The sequence below is a fragment of the Chanos chanos genome, chromosome 3 (genome assembly GCF_902362185.1).
Source record: "Chanos chanos chromosome 3, fChaCha1.1, whole genome shotgun sequence".
Lineage (NCBI taxonomy): Eukaryota > Metazoa > Chordata > Actinopteri > Gonorynchiformes > Chanidae > Chanos > Chanos chanos.
In genome coordinates, this window is record NC_044497.1 from 11,219,110 (window position 1) to 11,237,792 (window position 18,683).

Consider the following 18,683-nt stretch of genomic DNA (forward strand, 5'->3'; position numbering starts at 1 on the left):
GGCTGAAGAACCTTGCTATGTTCTGCGGTGAAAAAGTTTACGAGGCATAAACAAAAGTGTTTTCAAATAAATGCTTTTACTTCTCAGAATAGTCCAGAATTTTAGCTTGGACCTTCAGTATATTACTGACTGTTTTTTTTTTTAACAGTCAAACTTTGTTCTTAATGTTCTTATCTTGATCTGGCGGACCACTGGTGGAGGGGCGAAAGATTCCTCTGCAAAGGCTGAGACAAAAAGTATTCTGATCTTTTGTGTCGCGTTCACTGAAGGGGATGGATCACCCAGTGTATCATGGAGCTATATCTCGGCAAAAATGTGAAGAGCTGCTGGACAAAAAAGGAAAGGATGGGTCATATCTTATTAGGGACAGTGAAACCATTCAAGGAGCACTCTGCTTATGTGTATAGTGAGTAGTCTTGCATCTCTTTGGTTTTTTTTTTTTCTTCTTATCATCTTCTGGTCCATTTCCTTTCGGCCGTCACACTCCCTTCTTCTCTCTTATTCTGGAACCACTTTCCCTCCCATCTTTTGCCATCTCTTTCTGAGGTTAGGATGGGTCATTCAAAATTGCTAGTGTTTGCGTGTTTGCTGGATTAACTGTTGGGTGAGAACACTGCAATGGCACAATGACTCCCCTGGACGTAGGCTAATCTAGCCATCCTGTACATAATCCTTATCACAGCACTTACCGAAATATGGTGCTATTTGTGAAGACATGTAACCTGTATGTCCAGTTTGACTTAATTCATGGTCACTGAAACAGAACATCCAAAGTGACAGAGTGGTTAACGTGTGCTGATTGATTTTTCGCGTTACATTATCGTGTTGTACAGAATGGAAAAGTCCAGCTGAGGGAAGAAGTATTAGGACGTTTGAATTTTTTAAAGAAATTACTGGTTAGCTTCCCTTTTACGTGACCTTTAAAACAACTCGCAATGAATGTTTTCTTATGGTCAGTTTGTATGTCCAAAATAAAATCAAGAAAAAGCAAATCGGTATATAATGTCCTGCAACACTTTTGAATCCCTCAGATTGTACAAGTTGAGCTCTCCACAGTTCAGAAGCATGAAAAACTGTTATAACTGCATTTATGTACCTGTTTAAACATTTGTCAAATATGCCATTATATAGTATGTACAAAGGCCACTAATATGTCCTGTGACCATGACAAATTCAGATTGCCATGGAAATTCTAAATTTTTCCTGATTCAAAAGTTTAAACAAGTTGAAATGGAGTGTGGCTCTGTGTAAGGTCACTGCCAAAGCAAAGTAATTGTAAAGAGGTATTACACGTTTGATAGTGAAAAAGAGTGAAATTGATCATTCTACAGATAATTCAGACAATTCAACAAATACAGAGAACTTATCACTGATGAAAGACAGGCCCTTATATATATATATATATGTTCGTGTGTGTATGGTGTGTGTATATATATACACACGCGCGTTTATACATATGTAATAGATATGTACATTTACATATATACACATACACACACACGCACACATTTATATATATGTGTGTGTGTGTGTGTGTGTGTTTTTTTTTTTTTAAATAATGTGTGTGATGTTTTACTTTCTGCTGTTACAGCAAGAAGAAGGTGGTCTACACTTATAGAATTCTACAAGGCCATAATGGATATTACACTTTACAGGTACGTTACCCCAGATATCCTTTTTCTTATAATGCCTCGACCGATAAACAAAGCATCACATTTCATCACTACGTCCACATCCAATTAAATGTTAATTAGGGCCACATGTCCAAATTTGATTTGAAATCAACCTATTAAAAATCAGAGATATTGCAGAGATTTTATCTTATCCTAAATGAATTGAAAAAAAAAAAACCCAAACTAATCCAGCGTGTATCATCTGATATCATATGATGTTGGATGTTATGCTCAAGAAAAACTGGGCAACTATTTGAACAACTGCTGTGAGAGTTGAGGTGATTTAAATGTAATAAGCATTCATAACAGTGCTTGAATGACAATGTTAGTGTCTATTCCATTCCTTGAAACAAGACAACACATGTGATTTACATGTGATTTATCTGCAAAAGCCTTCATTCCAAAATTACCCCCAAGTAGTCATCCTTTTAAGACATCCCCATTCTTTCCGTCTGTACTGCCAGAACACGTATTCCACACGCTGATGCATATTTCAAAAATGTACTGCAGAAAAACAAAAAATCAACCTTGACATAATATCTTACATATTGACTGGTTGATCAAAGTATTAGCGCTAAAGGCCTACATTTTGTATTGTCAATTTAAAACAATTCCAGAAAAAGTAAATTGAAAACTAGCGCTATTATTGGTACTACAGTCACACAGGTACAGATGACTTCTTTCAAATGTGCAAACTTAACAAATCATTGTAAGCTTTTTGGTTCATGTAAAGTAGAATTTTACAGCACTAGCTAAATTAGATTTAATCCTAATATGAAACCTTACGGGGAAAAAATTCTTTCACGTCTTTATTCGAAATGTTCTCTGTTTTATTTAGACAAGTTCAGGAGTAGAGGAGAGGTTTTTCAAAACACTGCAGGAGCTTATCAGCCACTATAAGAGGAAAAACCAAGGTCTGGCCATACATTTGCGTCATTCTGTTAAAAGGAAAACACAGGTGCCAATTTCTTGTGACCCTGATGACAGCCCCGATTATGAAAGTAAGTAAAATATCTCATATATTTACTAAGAAATGAAAGTTTGGCATTTGGCGGATGTTTCCGATTGTTTGAAATCAGCACATCTCAGCCTTCACTCTATTAAGAGCTGTTTGTGAGTGATTTCTTTATTTTCTGTAGTAATACATTTTTTGATTAGATTTTAGATTTTTAATTTTCAAAAATGGTGTAGCAGTCTAAACAAGAGGAACATAGCATTACTTTATTTTGTTTCTACAATCTGTACAGCTTTTAATCAATATAGGCTATACATTGGGCGTCAGATACGGCAAATGTCTCATTATTTTGTCCAATGACTGGGCTCTGAAGTTTATCGAGTGCGATCATATCTCATCTCTGTTGCCTCGTCTGTTCTTTTTTGAAGATGTTGAAGATTCAGACTACGTTGTTGTCCTGCCGTCATGATATCACCGACTTGTCTCTTCGTTTGCCTTAATGTTGCTTTAATAGCTGCTTACATGTAGCTCCGTTCAACTGTTCCAAGGACATTTCTGAATGATATTTCTCATTCTGGATCAAAGACATGGAATTACCTCTCAGTCAGCTCTTAATCCAGTTGGTATGGCTATGACAACAGCAGGAACTCCAGTTTTGGGAGCACAGTGATCTACCCATTTTAAGGTTAGGTGTCAACGGTTACTCTTATTCCTGTATTATCTAACTTAATCATGAAGGCAAAACTAAAGACTTGTTGTATAAAATTATACTCCTACAGCCATGATATGATCACTGGTCCAGAGAGTGGATCTAAAAATTCTGATCTAAAGACTGCACAAAGATGGAGTTTGTTTGGTAATTGTTTTCTCAGAAATACATTAGGTATAATATTTGATATTTCAGGAACTGAGTTTCTTCCTGTAGACATTCTTTTTTTTTAACCACGGCAGTTGTGGTAAGACTAGCACCCATGATGTACAATAGCCCCATTGCTACTGTTGCACAGATGCACATCAATCAAGTTAATGGCTGATGAAATATACTGGTGTACACTTTAAGATATCATTCACCACATCGATATTTAAGTCGCGTACTGCGTGGTATAATGAAAGCATTCTTAAACAGGTCAGAATGTTTCACAGTGGCTCATGAGAAAACTGCTGTAAATATATGCACAATTTGAAGAAGCACAATTATTCTGTATAAACAGAACAGTCTTTTTGTTGTAAATTTGAATTGTCCTCATGTCAGTATCACAAACCTTTTAACAGTCAGAAAGGAACCTCTATGATGTTCAACTTTCAGCAATGTTTATTGGAACTCCTTTGCCAGAATGAACTGAACAGTTTTAGAGAGATACATTATTCTAATAAAGAATAATGATATATATGTTAAGAGGTGGGGTGTATGAGTCATCGCTTCCATTAAGTGTGTCTTGTGTTCAAATGCTAGGAACTACAAACAAGTACAAGTGGGCAAATAGGATATGTTTGGTCAAATGGGAACCTTAACACCTCTACCTCACAAGACAGCAGGTTGTGAAACGTCATAACCCCACTGGTGGGTGTCATGGAAACCCATTGAACCAAAGGAAAGAGATGACTTGAATGTTAGTTAAAAAACAACATGACCTTTCATCTCAAATTTGTTATTGCTGAGACTGGACTTGATTCCACTTATGTCATAATAAGCTTAAAAGGTCTATTCTGGATTTTGTTGTTTCTTACATGTTAATGTATATTGTACATAAATGCTTTCAGCTGATGCTGAAATTTCAGAAAAGACTAAGAGAGTGAGAACAGTGTAAGGACACGCATACTGACTCCCGCTTTTGTCTATCTGGGATAATGTTTTACAGATCATTTCACTGTGATTAACAACAACACTGATGATTTGAGATGTACCAGTCTGAGCGGGTTTTAGGCAGGATCTTCCCCAAGAAAACAGTGCCAACTTAATTCCATGTGATGCAATTTTTTGACTCTTTTTAAATCACAATACTTCCAGAGATCTTTTTTATAGGTGACAGTTACAATTTTGTTCCATCTCTATTGCTCTAATTACGGGCATTTTTAAGTTTGTCTAGACGGAATGAGTGTTGAGGCTGTGGTTAATTTTCTCAGCATTTCAACCACATTGTCAGCTAATTTGCAAAACACCAAATACAAACACAACACATTTGTCCACTGTAACAAATCAAGTGTTCAGTAGTTGACTGCATTCAACAAAAGCATAGGGGAAAGTTCATGAACAGGATTTTTAAAAACAACTTTTAAAATTGCTTGTGTCTCGTGTTTGTGAAACGTTTTGCCTTGCGTAAAACTCTCACTCGTAATTTTGAGGTACAAATTCCTGGGGGTCTCGATTGAAAACCAATGTTTTGATGTAAAACCAAACAGTGAGAAGACAGACACATTCAGACCCCAGAAACATTCAGACCCTTTCACTTTTACCACACTTTTTTTGTGTTACAGACTGAATTCAAATGGATTCAATTGACTTTTTGCCATCAGTCAACACACAACACCACATAGTAACAATGTGGCATGTGTAAATTTTTTGCAAATTCATGAAAAATAAAATCTGAAATTTCTCATTAATATAATTATGAAGATGCTTGACTATGACAAGATGCATCCTATTTCTTTTGATCATCATTGAGATGGGTTTAGAATTTGATTGTGGTGGCAAATTCAGTTAACTGAACTCGATTTAGAAAGGCACACACTATATGTCTACAAAGGGTCCCACAGTTCATAATGCATGGCAGACCCAAAGACATGAAATCCAAGAATCTCTCAATAGAGCTCCAAGATTTTGCCAATACATAGATCTGGAAAAGGGTAAAAAAAAAAAATTGCCAATGCGCTGAACATTCCCAGGAGCACAGGTGGCCTGTATAGAGATGGGAGAACCGGCTGGAAGTACAACCATTCTCTGAAGCACGTCAACAGTCAGGTCTCTATAGCAGAATGGCTAGACAGAGGACACTCCTGAGTAAAAGGCATATGACAGCCTGGCGGGAGTTTCCTGTAAGACACTTACAAGTCTGAGAGCATGAGGCAAAAGATTCACGGCCTGGTGGGACAAAAATTAAACTCTTTAGCCTGATTGTCAGGTACCCTCTCTGGCTAGTACCATCTCTACAGTGAAGCATGGTGGTCACAACATCGTACTGTGGGGACACTTCTCAGTGGCAGACACTGGAAGACTTGTCAGGACTGAGCGAAAAACGAACAGAGCCAAATACAAGGAAACCTGCTCTAGGGGAACAGACAACCATGGATGAGGGTGAAAATGAACCTTTCAGCATCAAACTGAAAGCACACAGCCAAGACGATGTTGGAGTGGCTTCGAGACAAGCTCTGAATGTCTCTGCGTGCCCTAACCGAGGCCTAGTTGCCAAAGGCCTGTTGTTTGTTGACTCTACCCATAGAAAATCTATGGAGAGACCTGAAGCTCACCCATACTCTCCATTTAATCTGAGTTTATAAGTATCTGCAAGGGAGAATGGGAAAAACTGCCAAATCCAGGTGTGCAAAGCTGGTAAAAGCATATCAAAGACGATCCTACATAATAATGAATTAAGGGTTTGAAAACTTATGCAAATAAGAGATTTTAGTTTTTAATTTTGGAATGTTTCAGTACATAACTTTTAGTTGCGATGCATAATACATTGATGTATATGAACTTTTTACATAAAAAAAAAAAAAAAAATTATATATATATATATATTAATCATTGCAGCTAATCCAACAGGTTACGCTTGCTATATCCAAGACAATCATTAAATGCACTTCTGTGAATAAAATACATCTCAAATGATACACATCAATGTAACCATGACATATTAGACACAAACACTAGCTAACTGTCAGTAGAGGTCTCAGTAAGAACTCCATATTTCATCTCATTTTAAAAGCAAACCCAGACACGTGTCACAGAACTACATAAATGCATGATTGCAGGTAGCTGCCAACGTGAAGGAAACCCTGGAGTGATGTACTGAAAGCTGGTGTCTCCATGAAGATGTAGTTCCCATCATGAACCACCATTACTTTGGCTATGAAGGCAAGAGAACAAGGCTCACGGCAAGGCTTGACTAATTTTCAGGTTTTCAACCTGAAACATGTATTTGCATTGTCCCTGACAACAACAACAGCAAAAAGACTAAATAAAAAAAAATGAATAAATACAAATTCCTGAAACACGAAAGAGATTGCATTTTCAACAGTCATCACCAATACACGACATGATCTAATTTCTCACGGTAGAACGATGCAACATCCCTCCAGTAGGATTCCAGACACTTCAAGAATCGAGAATTTAAGCTGTTTTGATAGCAATGTCAAATTCAGAGACTTTAAATTGGATTTTTTCTTTTTTATTTTAGCAATCAACTGTAGGAAATCTTTTTGAAAAGACACTCTTCACAAAATATTTGGTAGTTTTCCAACCCATAAAATAGTATCTTATGTTAAAAACTGTTTAAATATCTGCGTGTCAAAGTGTGTCTATTTGTAGAGACTGTCATTAGAATAAGTAAAGATCACATCTCGATGGAAACATTAGTGTGATGGGGAAGCACTAATCTTCCATTACCATATGTATAGGCTATAGCATTCTAGTTCACAGTGCCTAAACTATGCAATTTTCGCAACTAAAGCTAAATATTTTTGACTAAATCAACTAAATATTTTTCAATGACTTTTGTGAGCTTGGGAAAATATCATCTAACATGCTTAAAACTGTGAACGTAACACCCATCTGAACGATAAACAACCAAGACAGTGCACAGAAGAGGGAGGATGCAAACACTGCAGAGGAAATGCTGAAATAGGAGTGCTAGAAGACCTGCTGTTTGTTGCCTCTACCAACCACTGTATGTCTCTGACTAGCAGATGAGTTGACATGTCTCTCTTAAAGGTAGCAATCCGCTTCTGATTATGCTGTGAGGTTGAAAAGCAAAGGCACTTGGAGCTGGGCAAGCTTCCTCCACGACCCACCACATGGGGGTCGCTCATCCACAAATACTGCCACAAAGATTTTTGACATATAATAACGAACTAGCATATAGGCTAGTGTGAGGGAGGAAATCTACACTTTTTTCGTCCACAAATATAGCTGTGTGGAATCGGAGGGAGTTCTGCAGACAAGACTGAAGGACAGTAAAACAAAGCCTTCACCTAGGATTGCACAATAACAACAACAACAACAACAACAATAAAAGAAGGAGAAGAAAAAGAAATAGTACAGAAAGACATTCAACAGCATAGACGCTTTAGCTCCCAGACGCAGCAAATACTGGGTGCCGTTAGTAGGATAAAAAAAGACTTATAGTGGGTAAAAAACAACAAAGATGATTGTATGAAAATGAAAAACACGTGGGGGGAAAACATATATACATAAAAACAAGGCTTGGGCTATAATTCCAAAAACTGCCTGTTATACGAATACCAACTACAACGGTAGGTCATAACCGCACCTTTCCCCCTTGATTCTCACGACCCAATATAAACGCTTAACTCGCTCTGTAGCTAAAGTAGCACGCAGAAGAAACCACCAGGCGAGACTGACGTCAGTGTATTTGCAGATGCGGAGCAAATGGTTCCGCAAATCGCATGGTATGAATACCCATTAGAATTCTAGTTAGTACCCTTACAGGAATTATACAGTATGTGGAAATTACATTTAAAAAAAGAACTACAAATACAGCCTGATTCCGCGTTTTCAGAATTCTTTACAATTCACGTAAAAATATGTAAATTTTCCCAGCTACCTGAACTCTACATCACCCACAGTAGATCCACGACTGCTTCATCCTTCGCGATAACCTCACAATGAACTTTAAACCGATTGTTTCGCTATTTGGAAGAAGATCTGTGACTCAAATTCAGCAGTTGTCTCACGATTAATTTCAGGAAAGCGTTCATGTGGGGTTATGTTGGTACAAAGTGGATGTAACTACCCTCGAAGTGTTTAACTGTGAGAGCAGGTACCTCACAAACACAAACGGGATTTGACAAGGTGACTGAAACTAACATACATCCTCGAAAAGTAGTTAAGAGCATAATCAAAGCTCAATTTAACTGTCGTAAGCAGGTATGACAAAAGTAATAAAAATCATTTTAAGCATGGAAGGAACATTTAACTGATTCACCCTCACTGAAAATTAAGCGCGCTCTCTTCCTTTCAAATCTCCATTTGCAAATCAGTGAATCAAAGTTGCATAGGCACCCATAACAACAGAGTGCATCTGCGTCTCAGCAGTATTTAACACAGACATAAGCGGCAAAGGTTTACATAGAGCTTTGCGTGACTACAACACGTGGTAACAACGTAATGGTGTGTGTTGAATTGTACTGAAGCAGGAGGGGGAGACATCCTAGTCTAGCGTTTCTCATGAAATGCTGCGGGGACCACTATGAGATTAAATACACAAATGAATCTTAAAGATTTGTACTGTCCTCAGCATTAAAAACTGTATTGAATAAGAAATTGCGAAGCTAGTTGGAAGGACAGTAGAAATAAACCCAGTGTCCCCCTCTTGAAATCATGAACTGATCCAACGATTTGAAGTTGAAAGCGGGAGTACGTTGTTAGCAAGAGCAGTAGGCTGTTGGTGATTTACGAAGTAAGTCGGGAAGTCTACCAAATAATCTCTAAATAGAATAGATCTCACTACCTTTTTACAGTTTAAACATACTAAACATCACTCGAAAAATCACATTTTTCAAAGTTATCAACCGCCACGATGCGAGATAGTTGGAAACAATGCTAACAGCAGTAGTACAGTATCCAGAGCTAAGCGTCTAGGTGGTTAGCTTGTTAACGTTAGCCAAGTTAGCTAAATAGCTAACCTAGATTGTCAACAAAGTTATGCTTGAAACATAGTAATAATTATTATATACAACTATATAAACCTTAGTAATGAAAGGATCAGGCCAAATATATTAATCCCCGTATTTTTTAAAGATTTAAAGTGCAAGCGATCTCTACTGTTTTTCTTGATTTTCAGCATGGATGGGGCTACATGTTTGAAGTCCCTTCTTTTAGCAATCCGTCATTACAAAAACAGTAAATCTGCACTTAACGCTGCACAGCTTCAAAGACAGATCAAGGTAAGTAACAACCTGTCCGAATAATACTCTGGAAAGACACAAATAGCCTGTTCGTCTCTAATCACTCTTTTCATGATCCGTGACAATAATAGTTCTGAGCTGACTGATCTATGACCATATGCAACGATAGTGGCTGGATAATATTTAATGTAAGTTAGTGACATTTAACCTGTTTTATGTCTGGCTGCACAGGATGTGTCTGGACCTAAATGCCTGAAGCTCCTGTCCTCTGAGCAGATTCTTCCTAGTGAATGTTTGAGTGGCTTGTTGGACGTTGCTGGAGATCCCAGCACTGACTATTCCCTAACAGAGAGCATTGTATCTCTGCTTGCCCAGCTTGGTATCAAGATATTTATGTTACATTTTATTTCATTTTATCTGCATTAATAGATATGTTTATTTATAACAATTTAATCTGTTTCAGCATTGAATGATCAGTCATATGGTTTTACAGTTGACTCCTCTTGTGGTTTTTCCTCCACCAGCATCTGATGATGAGAGCAGAGAGAACCTGCACGGTCGCTATAACCTCACCAGCACTCTGACTGCTATCATCCACTGTAACAGAACTGCTCCTGAGGATCCACTAGTGCTGCAGGTGGATTTTAATTTTGAATATTCAGCGTACTCATTTTTCCATTGGGTAGTATTCATCTGCAATGTGCCACCACAGTGTTGCATAATTTAAAGATTTTAGTAGGCTGAATTTCTGCACTGTTTTGGTTTGCTTGTTGAGTGATTTGTGCTGAGTGATTAGCTTTATTTTTGCTTCTGTTGTATTTCATCCAGTGCCTTCAGGTGCTGCAGAGACTAACATACAACATGAGGACATCCCACAGTGTTTCCTATCTAGATGAGCTCATCACCTTCCTTATGGTGAATATGTAAGACCCTTTGATGTGAGATCTGTTATTTTGGTGGTCTGCACAGAATCTGCTGTCATGTTTTTAGCCAGTTGTTAATTGGGTAAATGATCGATTTCTCGCTGTGTCCTTTTCCCCCCAGTCAGTCAAATAATGATGACATCACAAAGCTCTGCCTGGGCTTGCTGGCCAGTCTCTGTCGTCACAACCTCTCTGTCCAGACCCACATCAAGTCTCAGGTGAGAGTTTGGTGCTTGTGATTGGCTACAGGCGGATGTTTACGAGACTATCAGTTAAATCAAGTTTGTCAAAAAATGAGAGCAGCGGAGTCGAAAAAAAAAATCAACTGTAATTTTTCTCGGCCATAATCTTTTTCATAATTACAGTGAAACTAGCGTACAGAACACCCAGAACTAACGTATTGTTAAAAAGCATGTTCGAAGAGAATAATGCTCCAGAGATGTCAAAATATAGAATACCGTTGGGCCAAAGTGAATTAAGATATCAAAACAGATTCAATCAATTCAGATTCAACTTAGTTTACAGGAGATACATAACTGACTCATATTCGTCTTTTTCTCTCTCACAGAGTAATCTCAAGGCCTTCTATAATGCACTAATTGGCTTCCTGTCTCATAACTCCCTGACTGTGGTCATCTTTGCACTGTCCATTTTATACAGTCTGTCATCCAATGAGGAAGCAGCACAAAAGGTATGTTATGATGTGCTCCCAGTGTGCCTTGAACAGTGTTTATTGTTTGTGAATAATAGTTTAATGTGACTTGTCCTGTGGGTGTGATCAAGTTTAGTCAGTGGGCTTGCATAATGCTTGTGGTTTTCACTCCCAGATATTTGGTCCAAAGAACATTCACCGGACCTTTCAGATGATCTTCAACGTGACTGTCAATGGTGACGGTTCTCTGGCCAGGAATTACGCTGTTGACCTGCTCGTCGACCTCCTGAAAAACTCTAAAATGGCAGATTTCCTCACTAAGTATGTCTATGTAGCACTTTTTATGTTACTGGCAGGATTAGCATTCATTATTGACCTAATTGCGTGGAGTTATGAATTATGTAGCAGAATTTAGCAAGGTAACCAAGCACTTTTTAAATATCATTGTCTCATTGCAGATATGAGCAACTCCCTCGCTCTCTGTCTGAGGTCCTAGGTCTACTACAGGGCAAAGACCCTGATGCTGCAGCTAAGGTGAGTGCTGTTGTGTTAGTTGAAAGAGAAAGGGTACTCAGTCACTGTGAACCTGTTTTTCCCCTACACTGGCTCCCCTTCTGTGGGTAACTTAATTCATTATTCCCCTTGGTTTGTGTGTGCAGGTTCTGGAGTTGTTGGTATCTCTGTGCTCTGTGCCTGCTTTGCGGAGGCTGATCTGTGAGATTGTCTTCTGCCCTGCCAGGCCTTCCCTGCAGCTTGGTGCCAGGAAAGCTGTCCACCAGGGCAAGGGGGCGGGCCCGTGCATGGCTCTGCTCAGGTGGGCCACAGGGCCCCTGGATAAACCAGAGCAGTGCTACCTCCAGTCTCTGATGCTGCTTACTGAACTATTTGAGGTGTGTGATTGATTGATTTGTATGAAATGAACTCCAGGGACTGATGTATTGTCTCGCTGTAGCTTTCTTAGGGTCTAGTTTTATGAACGGTCTTTCTTTCTCTCTCTTTTCCCCCTATGTCTCCAGGAGGTGATTGATTCTTCTCAGTCACATTCTGTGGAATCGTTTGCTGATCTCCTGCTTTCGACCCTGTTGAACCTGTTGAAGGTTCCGGAGCCTCCTCTGGCTGGTCATCAGTTGAAGAGGCATTGCGAGCGTGTGGGACGGGCTGTGGATCTATTACTGGATATCCTTCCAGTGCCTCACTAATGATGAACTCACATCCAGATGGAAAGGTCTTAGACGGCTAATTATGTCTGCACCAGACACAAAATCGAGGGCAAAATTGCAGGACTTCCTATTAGGGGTGTCACGGTACACAGGAGTCACGGTTTGGTTCACACCAATGTTTGGACGTCACGGTTTGGTACGAGTTTGGTACAGCGGGAAGAAAGCAACAAAAACCCTAAAATGCATAAGGCTAGGTTTTTTTCATTTATTTTGAACAGACAGAAGTGCAAGTTACAGTTTGTTCCACATAGTAGTTGGGACAGCCTGTTGTGCATTAAAGGTGCTATAGAATGGAAATCACGATTTTTCCTTGCCCTTTCGAATTCTCTTAGATGAATGTGCTATGGAAACCTTTCTATAGCCCGTTCTGAATTCCGTGTTTCTGTGACGTCAGGACTGCACATGGCTGCCTACAGCGGCGTGTAGCCAATCGTAGGCCATTGACAGTCCGCATAGCCATCCATTACTTAAGAGATGCGGTTTACTTGTTACTGCAATGAACCAGTAAACGAGGACCTAAGGTCCTTGAAAACTTATGTCGTCATATGTTTGCACCACAATCAAATCTTAGAGAGAAGAGAACAAACCAACTAGGAGAGGGTGAAATGAGAGACTCGCGCTTTTGAAATTTGGTTCCAAATTACGTTCATCAATCTTAGCACATAGGCTACCGTGTATTCTCCCTGCAACTGCATGCATAATGAACCATAATGTCCATACCGTGATGATTCGGTATGAAAACGTACCGCTACACCCCTACTTCCTATGCAACATTCTTGGATGTATAGTGAATGTGTGTGTGTCTATATATATATATAAAATGTTTTATGTTTTTACTGTGTTCTGCTTATGCTGTCTCGGTGGTTTGTAAGCCGTCTGTCTTTACACCTAGTTTGCCCTTGACTAGCTCACTCCTGTGTAGGGATGATGTTCTGAGGAACCTACAAGCTCAGCATATCAGCTCAGACCTGTGCGCGTCTCAGGTTGAGTTCCTGCTCTCCAGCAGTCAGGGAGACCCTGCATCTGGCTTTGTCTCTAACTCCAACCTCAGGTCAGATACTGCTTCTAGGGCGCGGGGAGTCACTCATCCGTTTATCTAAATGTAGAGATCAGCCGCTATTGAGACAATGGCCAATGGCCACGACTAAGCTCTCTTACTCTCTTTCAGTAGCCAGGTGTGTTCAGTAGTTGTGCTGAAAATTCTGGAGCTCATGAGTCAACTGAAGCAGCAGGTGACCGACATGGAGACGTGTTTTTACAGGACCCTCCAGGTACAAACGCTCTCCGTTTCGTTAAACAGGCAGGTGGGGACGATTTGATTGGGGGAAAAACCTGCGTTATCGCGTGACTTGTCTTTCTCTCATTCGGACAGGAGCAGAGGATAGCCGTGCCTCTTTCTCTAGCACTCACGTCTGTCTACAGGGAGCACGTGCAAACGGCTCTACGCATTTTGACGGAGGCAGTGACCCTGCCGGACTTCCCCTTTATTGTGTGGGTAACAGAACAGTGAAATAGCGATGTATGGATTGTAATGTGGTTGAGAGTCTGAGGTCCTTGTGGTTGTACCTTGCCGTGCTCCACATAAAGGTAATTAAAAACAACAACAACAGAAAAAGTGCTTTGACCGCACTGCAGCCTTTCCTGGTCGTCATGCTACGTTTTTCTGAAGAGTTGACGGTATAAGCTATAAGGCTTAAACAAACCGAGTTTTCCGTTTCAGCTTTTCATTTTCAGTTATCAGATTTTTTTTTTTTTTTTTTTTTGCACGTCCCATTTTCTCACCAGGCTGGGTGAAAGCATCGCGGCAAACAACGCGTACTGTCAGCGGGAAGGAGAGCTGGGTGGGAGAAGCGCAGTCGATCGTGGTGACCTGTCAACAATCTTACCCTTATCCACACCGGCTTCTGCAAATCCAGCGAGGTCTTCTCTCCAGAACATTGATAATCTGATAGAAACCCTCCAGAGTGGCGTGCAGGTTTGTGCCTTGCTTATGAGCCTCTTTTGACACTGTTTAGGGAACAAACTCAGAATTTCTTTTTTTTTTTTTTTTTGCAGTTACAGGAGCAGATTAAGGATGTCCATGTGTCGGAAATTATTGACGTATACGAACAGAAGATCTCTGCCTTGGTGGTATGTGAACTGATGCTCACTAGAGAAGTCTTGGACATTAAAAGGATGCGCAACATTGCACATTTTAGTCTACCATTTGCTACTTGGGGTTCAGCTAATCACAGCTGTGGTTGTGGATGACTCACGGTGTAAATGAGGGGTGGACCTGCACTAATGAGCTGCAAACGCCTAATGCCGTGTGTCGTTGGAGGTGTCGTAGGAAATCACTTCTTTTATGGCGTCGTCCCTTCAACGTGCACATCTCATATCTGACGGTTTTGTCTGTGTGCAGTCTGAGGAGAGTCGCCTTCAGGATTTGTTGGAAGCCAAAGCCCTGGCGTTGTCACAGGCAGATCGACTCATCGCTCAGAGTCGTTGTCAGAGGGCGCAAGCTGAGGCGGAGGTAACACACGTGGTTGTGCTTTTCCGTTTGATGTACCGTTAGCCACAAAATGTGAGCTGTTAGGACGTCCAGCATACATACACACACACACACACGTGCATGCACACGCAAGCAAACGTGACGGTACTCGCCTTTTCTTGACCTCGCATGTAGAACAGCAATTTGACTCGCTCTTGTAGGTGAATCTGAATTGTTTTATGTAAGACGTAAGGTATTTAATTTTTAATGGAGATTCTCTCTTCTGCCCCTACTGTCTTCCTCCTGCTTTATTACAGGCCCGTAAGCTTGCATCTCTGCTGAAGGAGGCGGAGAGAAGAAAAGAGGAGCTGCAGACAGAGTTGAGTGAACAGAGGATGGAAATGGAGCGACTGAGGGCAGATTCTCGACAGATATCGGAGCACAACGGTCGACTTCTGGCTCTGTCTGAAGCTCATCAGGCCTTAAAGGGGTCCCATACAGAGCTCTGCAACAGGTCGCACACACACACAAACGCACGCACGCACACGCACACGCACACGCACGCACACACACACACACACACACCACAGACATTTCACACCCGTGAGGGCTCAGGTTCCTGTGGCTTAGAAGTATACTTAGCGATAAGAGAAACATAAGCTCATACCACAGTAATAGCGAGAGGGGGAACATTAGACAGACATATAATGGAATATGTCAGTTAAATTGTAGAGTCTGATTTGTGTGTGTACGGTTCAAAAGTTTGTTCTCTTGAGTAAATGCAATATGTTTTCGATATAGAGGATGCCTTTGTCATTGTATTGCTCTGGTCAACGCAAACATGACCACTTTGCTGACCAATCCTTTTTGTAAAAGTACATTTTCTATATTAAGTGGTTGTGTTATGCAATGACAGGAACTAATGTTATGGTCTGATCATTACTACGTGATGCAAAGGTTGTGCTCAAACCCGACATGCACAGGGCTACCTCTCAACACTCCCATTCTATTTCAAGCACACGTACATCCTCCTCCTTAACACTCGACTGGTGAATCGTGGCAATTGTGTAACGTGTTTGAGAGTGATGTGGTTGCTGTCTGCAGACTGAACGAGCGTGAGAGGATGCTGGAGGAGCTGCAAGCTGCCCACATCTCCCTGACCCAGAAAACTGAGAGACAGATCGAAGCCCTGAAAACACAAGTGCAAGAAAAAGACAGAAACATATCAGGTGACTACTGATCAATTGATTTTCCTAAATGTTTGCGCGCCTGTTTAGAATTTCGGATTTGAAAAGACAAAAAAAAAATTGTTGTTCCTGTCTCTGGAAAGAGGAATGTTGTAACCTGTTGCGTTCATCTGTTATTCCGTCACAGACCTGCAGACTGAGTTAGATAGACAGGGGCAGAGGGCTTCTGACATGGAGATAACGATCAGTGCTATGAAAAAAGAACTAAAAACGATCGAGCAGGCCAGGAAGGATGCCAGCATCAAGGTGGGCGGAATATGCGATCAGGGACCAGTGTCTTTCTTCATTTCAAATGACTCCGTCATGTTTACGATTGTTTTGTGAGGTGGGGTGAATGGTAGTCTGGTAGGCCTCAGACTTATCCTGGGTGTTTCCTGCTGTTTTGTCCATTTTACAGGCCTCCTCCCTGGAACTGCAGAAGTCCCAGTTGGAGGCCAAGCTACAGAAGAAAGAAGAAGAGCTGAGCAAACATACCCAAATGATAGCTATGATCCACAGCCTAAGCAGTGGCAAGCTCAAAGGGGATGTAACAGCTAACCTGTCTCTCTGATACAAGCTCACACACACACACACACACATGCTCAAGAATGGTGAATGAAAAGTACTGCGTCGTAATGATGTATTTGAATAATATTTAATTCTAATTTCTTGAATGATTTTTAATACTGACTTCTTTTTAATCAACTTCAGTGTATATGAATTGCATCTTTTAGCATACATGTCCTCTGTGTTTGAATTTATCACACATGCTTTAAAAAATAAACTTAAATTATATAGGAAATGGGAAACACTGTCTTAGTTTGGTCTGTGGTAAAATTAAGGTCTCTTTATTTGCAGATAGTAAGATATTAAGTGATTTTTCCCCCCCTGGAAAATTCATTTGTGAACATTACATGAAGTAAATGAACGCTGTCAGGGAGCCACTGTGATGGAGAGACACTCACATTAAATATGTTTTATACTCTTTTATGTGTGATCCACTGGAGACCAGTCATTCCACATCTCTGTTTTTTAGTAGTTTTTGGATTGTTCAACTGTATGCACTGTTTCATTCTGGAATGTGTGTCGTGATATTTGAATATAATAAGATATTTTTCCAAAAAATAATTTGGACTTGCATGTGAACGCTGTAACCAGCAGAGGGAGTGACAGTCCAGATTAATTCTGTTTTTCAAAAACATTGCTGTTGTCTAATAATGTGGGGATGATTTATTCTTGGACATTTGTACCAACTACGGTTTCAGTGTCTGTACTCTATGTAGAGAGGTTTTGTCATTTCTAGAGACTTTAAATTCCAGTCTTGAAGTACTTGAGTATTCAGTATTGCTTTGTCATGAATATGTCACTTACAGGTAGACACTCCCTCTGATGGAATGGAATGACGGAAATGAATCACTCATTAAGGTAGAGATTATGTTCCCACACTTGATTCAAGTCTCCTTATTCCTGGCTATTTTTTTCATTTTTAATCATCTTTTTTTCTGGCATGGTATACATCTCAAAGACAAAAAGATTTGCTGTAAATACTGAGTGTTGAACAAATTACAGGGAAAAAAACCCTTACAGAATTCATAGTGCAAAAGGAAAAGCAAAGCAGCAACCAGTGATAGAATTTAGTTGATTGTAAATTGTGAAAGTACTTGAGTATTTGGAATGTGTCACTTATTAGTAGGCACTCCCTCTGATTGAATGGAATGACGAAAATGAATCACCCATCAAGGTAGGAGTAATCATTAGTCATCAAGGTAGAGGTCATGTGCTCCGACTTGATTCAAGCCTCCTCATTCCTGGTCATTTTTTCTGTTTAATGATCTGTTTTTTCTTCTGGCATCGTAAACATCACAAAGATAAAAACATTTGCTGTAAATACTGTGTGTTAAACAAATTATAGAGAAAAAAAAATCTTATAGAATTCTTAGTGCAAAAGGAAAAGCAAAGCTTTTTCAAAAGGTTTAGCAGAAGCAGCAATCAGTGATAGAATTTCATTAATAAAATTCTAGAAAGTTGAAAATTGTTTCAGTAGTTTTATGGAATTCACAGACTTTGATCTTTGATACAGTCAGCCAGTCTGAGCTTTAAACCAGAGGGGAGTTCAGACAGTTAGGCTCTGCAGCTAAAGACTGGCACCCGAGGTTATTCATTAAAAGATGTGTAGGATATTACAGGGCCAAAGATTGGCTTGAGAGGTCCTTCAGTAAAAGATAAGTAGTGTTTTACAGGGTCAAAGAACAACTGCTCTCATAATCTTTTTCCCCCTATGCTGAGAAGAGAGTCCTCCCAAAAAAAAAATACACTGTAAACATTTCACTTTGAGCACAAAGTGTAGCAGACAACAAATTTCTGTTGGCCAAATGAAAATGCAATAAATTAGTCACCCGTGAACGTAGTAGTGTGTAAAAACAAACAAATAAATGAAAAAAGAACAAGCGAAAAAGAAGAGACATTGTTCTTGGAAAATGG

The 18,683-nt window shown here is 39.9% G+C and overlaps 2 protein-coding genes across 2 annotated transcripts; both read left to right on the top strand.

Moving 5' to 3' along the window:
- The first annotated feature begins 272 nt into the window (after window positions 1-272).
- Window positions 273-3,097, top strand: LOC115806700 (SH2 domain-containing protein 1B). The gene is made up of 4 exons (XM_030767565.1): window positions 273-406; window positions 1,592-1,655; window positions 2,512-2,674; window positions 3,057-3,097. The coding sequence occupies exons 1-4, from the start codon at window positions 273-275 to the stop codon at window positions 3,095-3,097; spliced, it is 402 nt and encodes a 133-aa protein (XP_030623425.1).
- Window positions 3,098-9,648: 6,551 nt separating this feature from the next.
- Window positions 9,649-16,773, top strand: cip2a (cellular inhibitor of PP2A). The gene is made up of 20 exons (XM_030770042.1): window positions 9,649-9,750; window positions 9,943-10,090; window positions 10,236-10,348; window positions 10,540-10,634; window positions 10,756-10,852; window positions 11,203-11,325; window positions 11,462-11,607; window positions 11,745-11,820; window positions 11,946-12,176; window positions 12,303-12,462; window positions 13,419-13,557; window positions 13,675-13,777; window positions 13,879-13,997; window positions 14,292-14,481; window positions 14,562-14,636; window positions 14,908-15,018; window positions 15,294-15,490; window positions 16,081-16,205; window positions 16,351-16,469; window positions 16,621-16,773. The coding sequence occupies exons 1-20, from the start codon at window positions 9,649-9,651 to the stop codon at window positions 16,771-16,773; spliced, it is 2,622 nt and encodes an 873-aa protein (XP_030625902.1).
- The last annotated feature ends 1,910 nt before the right edge of the window (window positions 16,774-18,683 follow it).

Excerpts from the sequence above, each read along its gene's own strand:
- LOC115806700 (XM_030767565.1), top strand. The coding sequence starts at position 273 with ATGGATCACCCAGTGTATCATGGAGCTATATCTCGGCAAAAATGTGAA. Across the intron at positions 1,656-2,511 it reads ATGGATATTACACTTTACAG|ACAAGTTCAGGAGTAGAGGA; the intron begins GTACGTTACCCC and ends TGTTTTATTTAG. Across the intron at positions 2,675-3,056 it reads TGACAGCCCCGATTATGAAA|ATGTTGAAGATTCAGACTAC; the intron begins GTAAGTAAAATA and ends TCTTTTTTGAAG.
- cip2a (XM_030770042.1), top strand. The coding sequence starts at position 9,649 with ATGGATGGGGCTACATGTTTGAAGTCCCTTCTTTTAGCAATCCGTCAT. Across the intron at positions 10,635-10,755 it reads ACCTTCCTTATGGTGAATAT|TCAGTCAAATAATGATGACA; the intron begins GTAAGACCCTTT and ends TTTTCCCCCCAG. Across the intron at positions 13,558-13,674 it reads GTCTCTAACTCCAACCTCAG|TAGCCAGGTGTGTTCAGTAG; the intron begins GTCAGATACTGC and ends ACTCTCTTTCAG.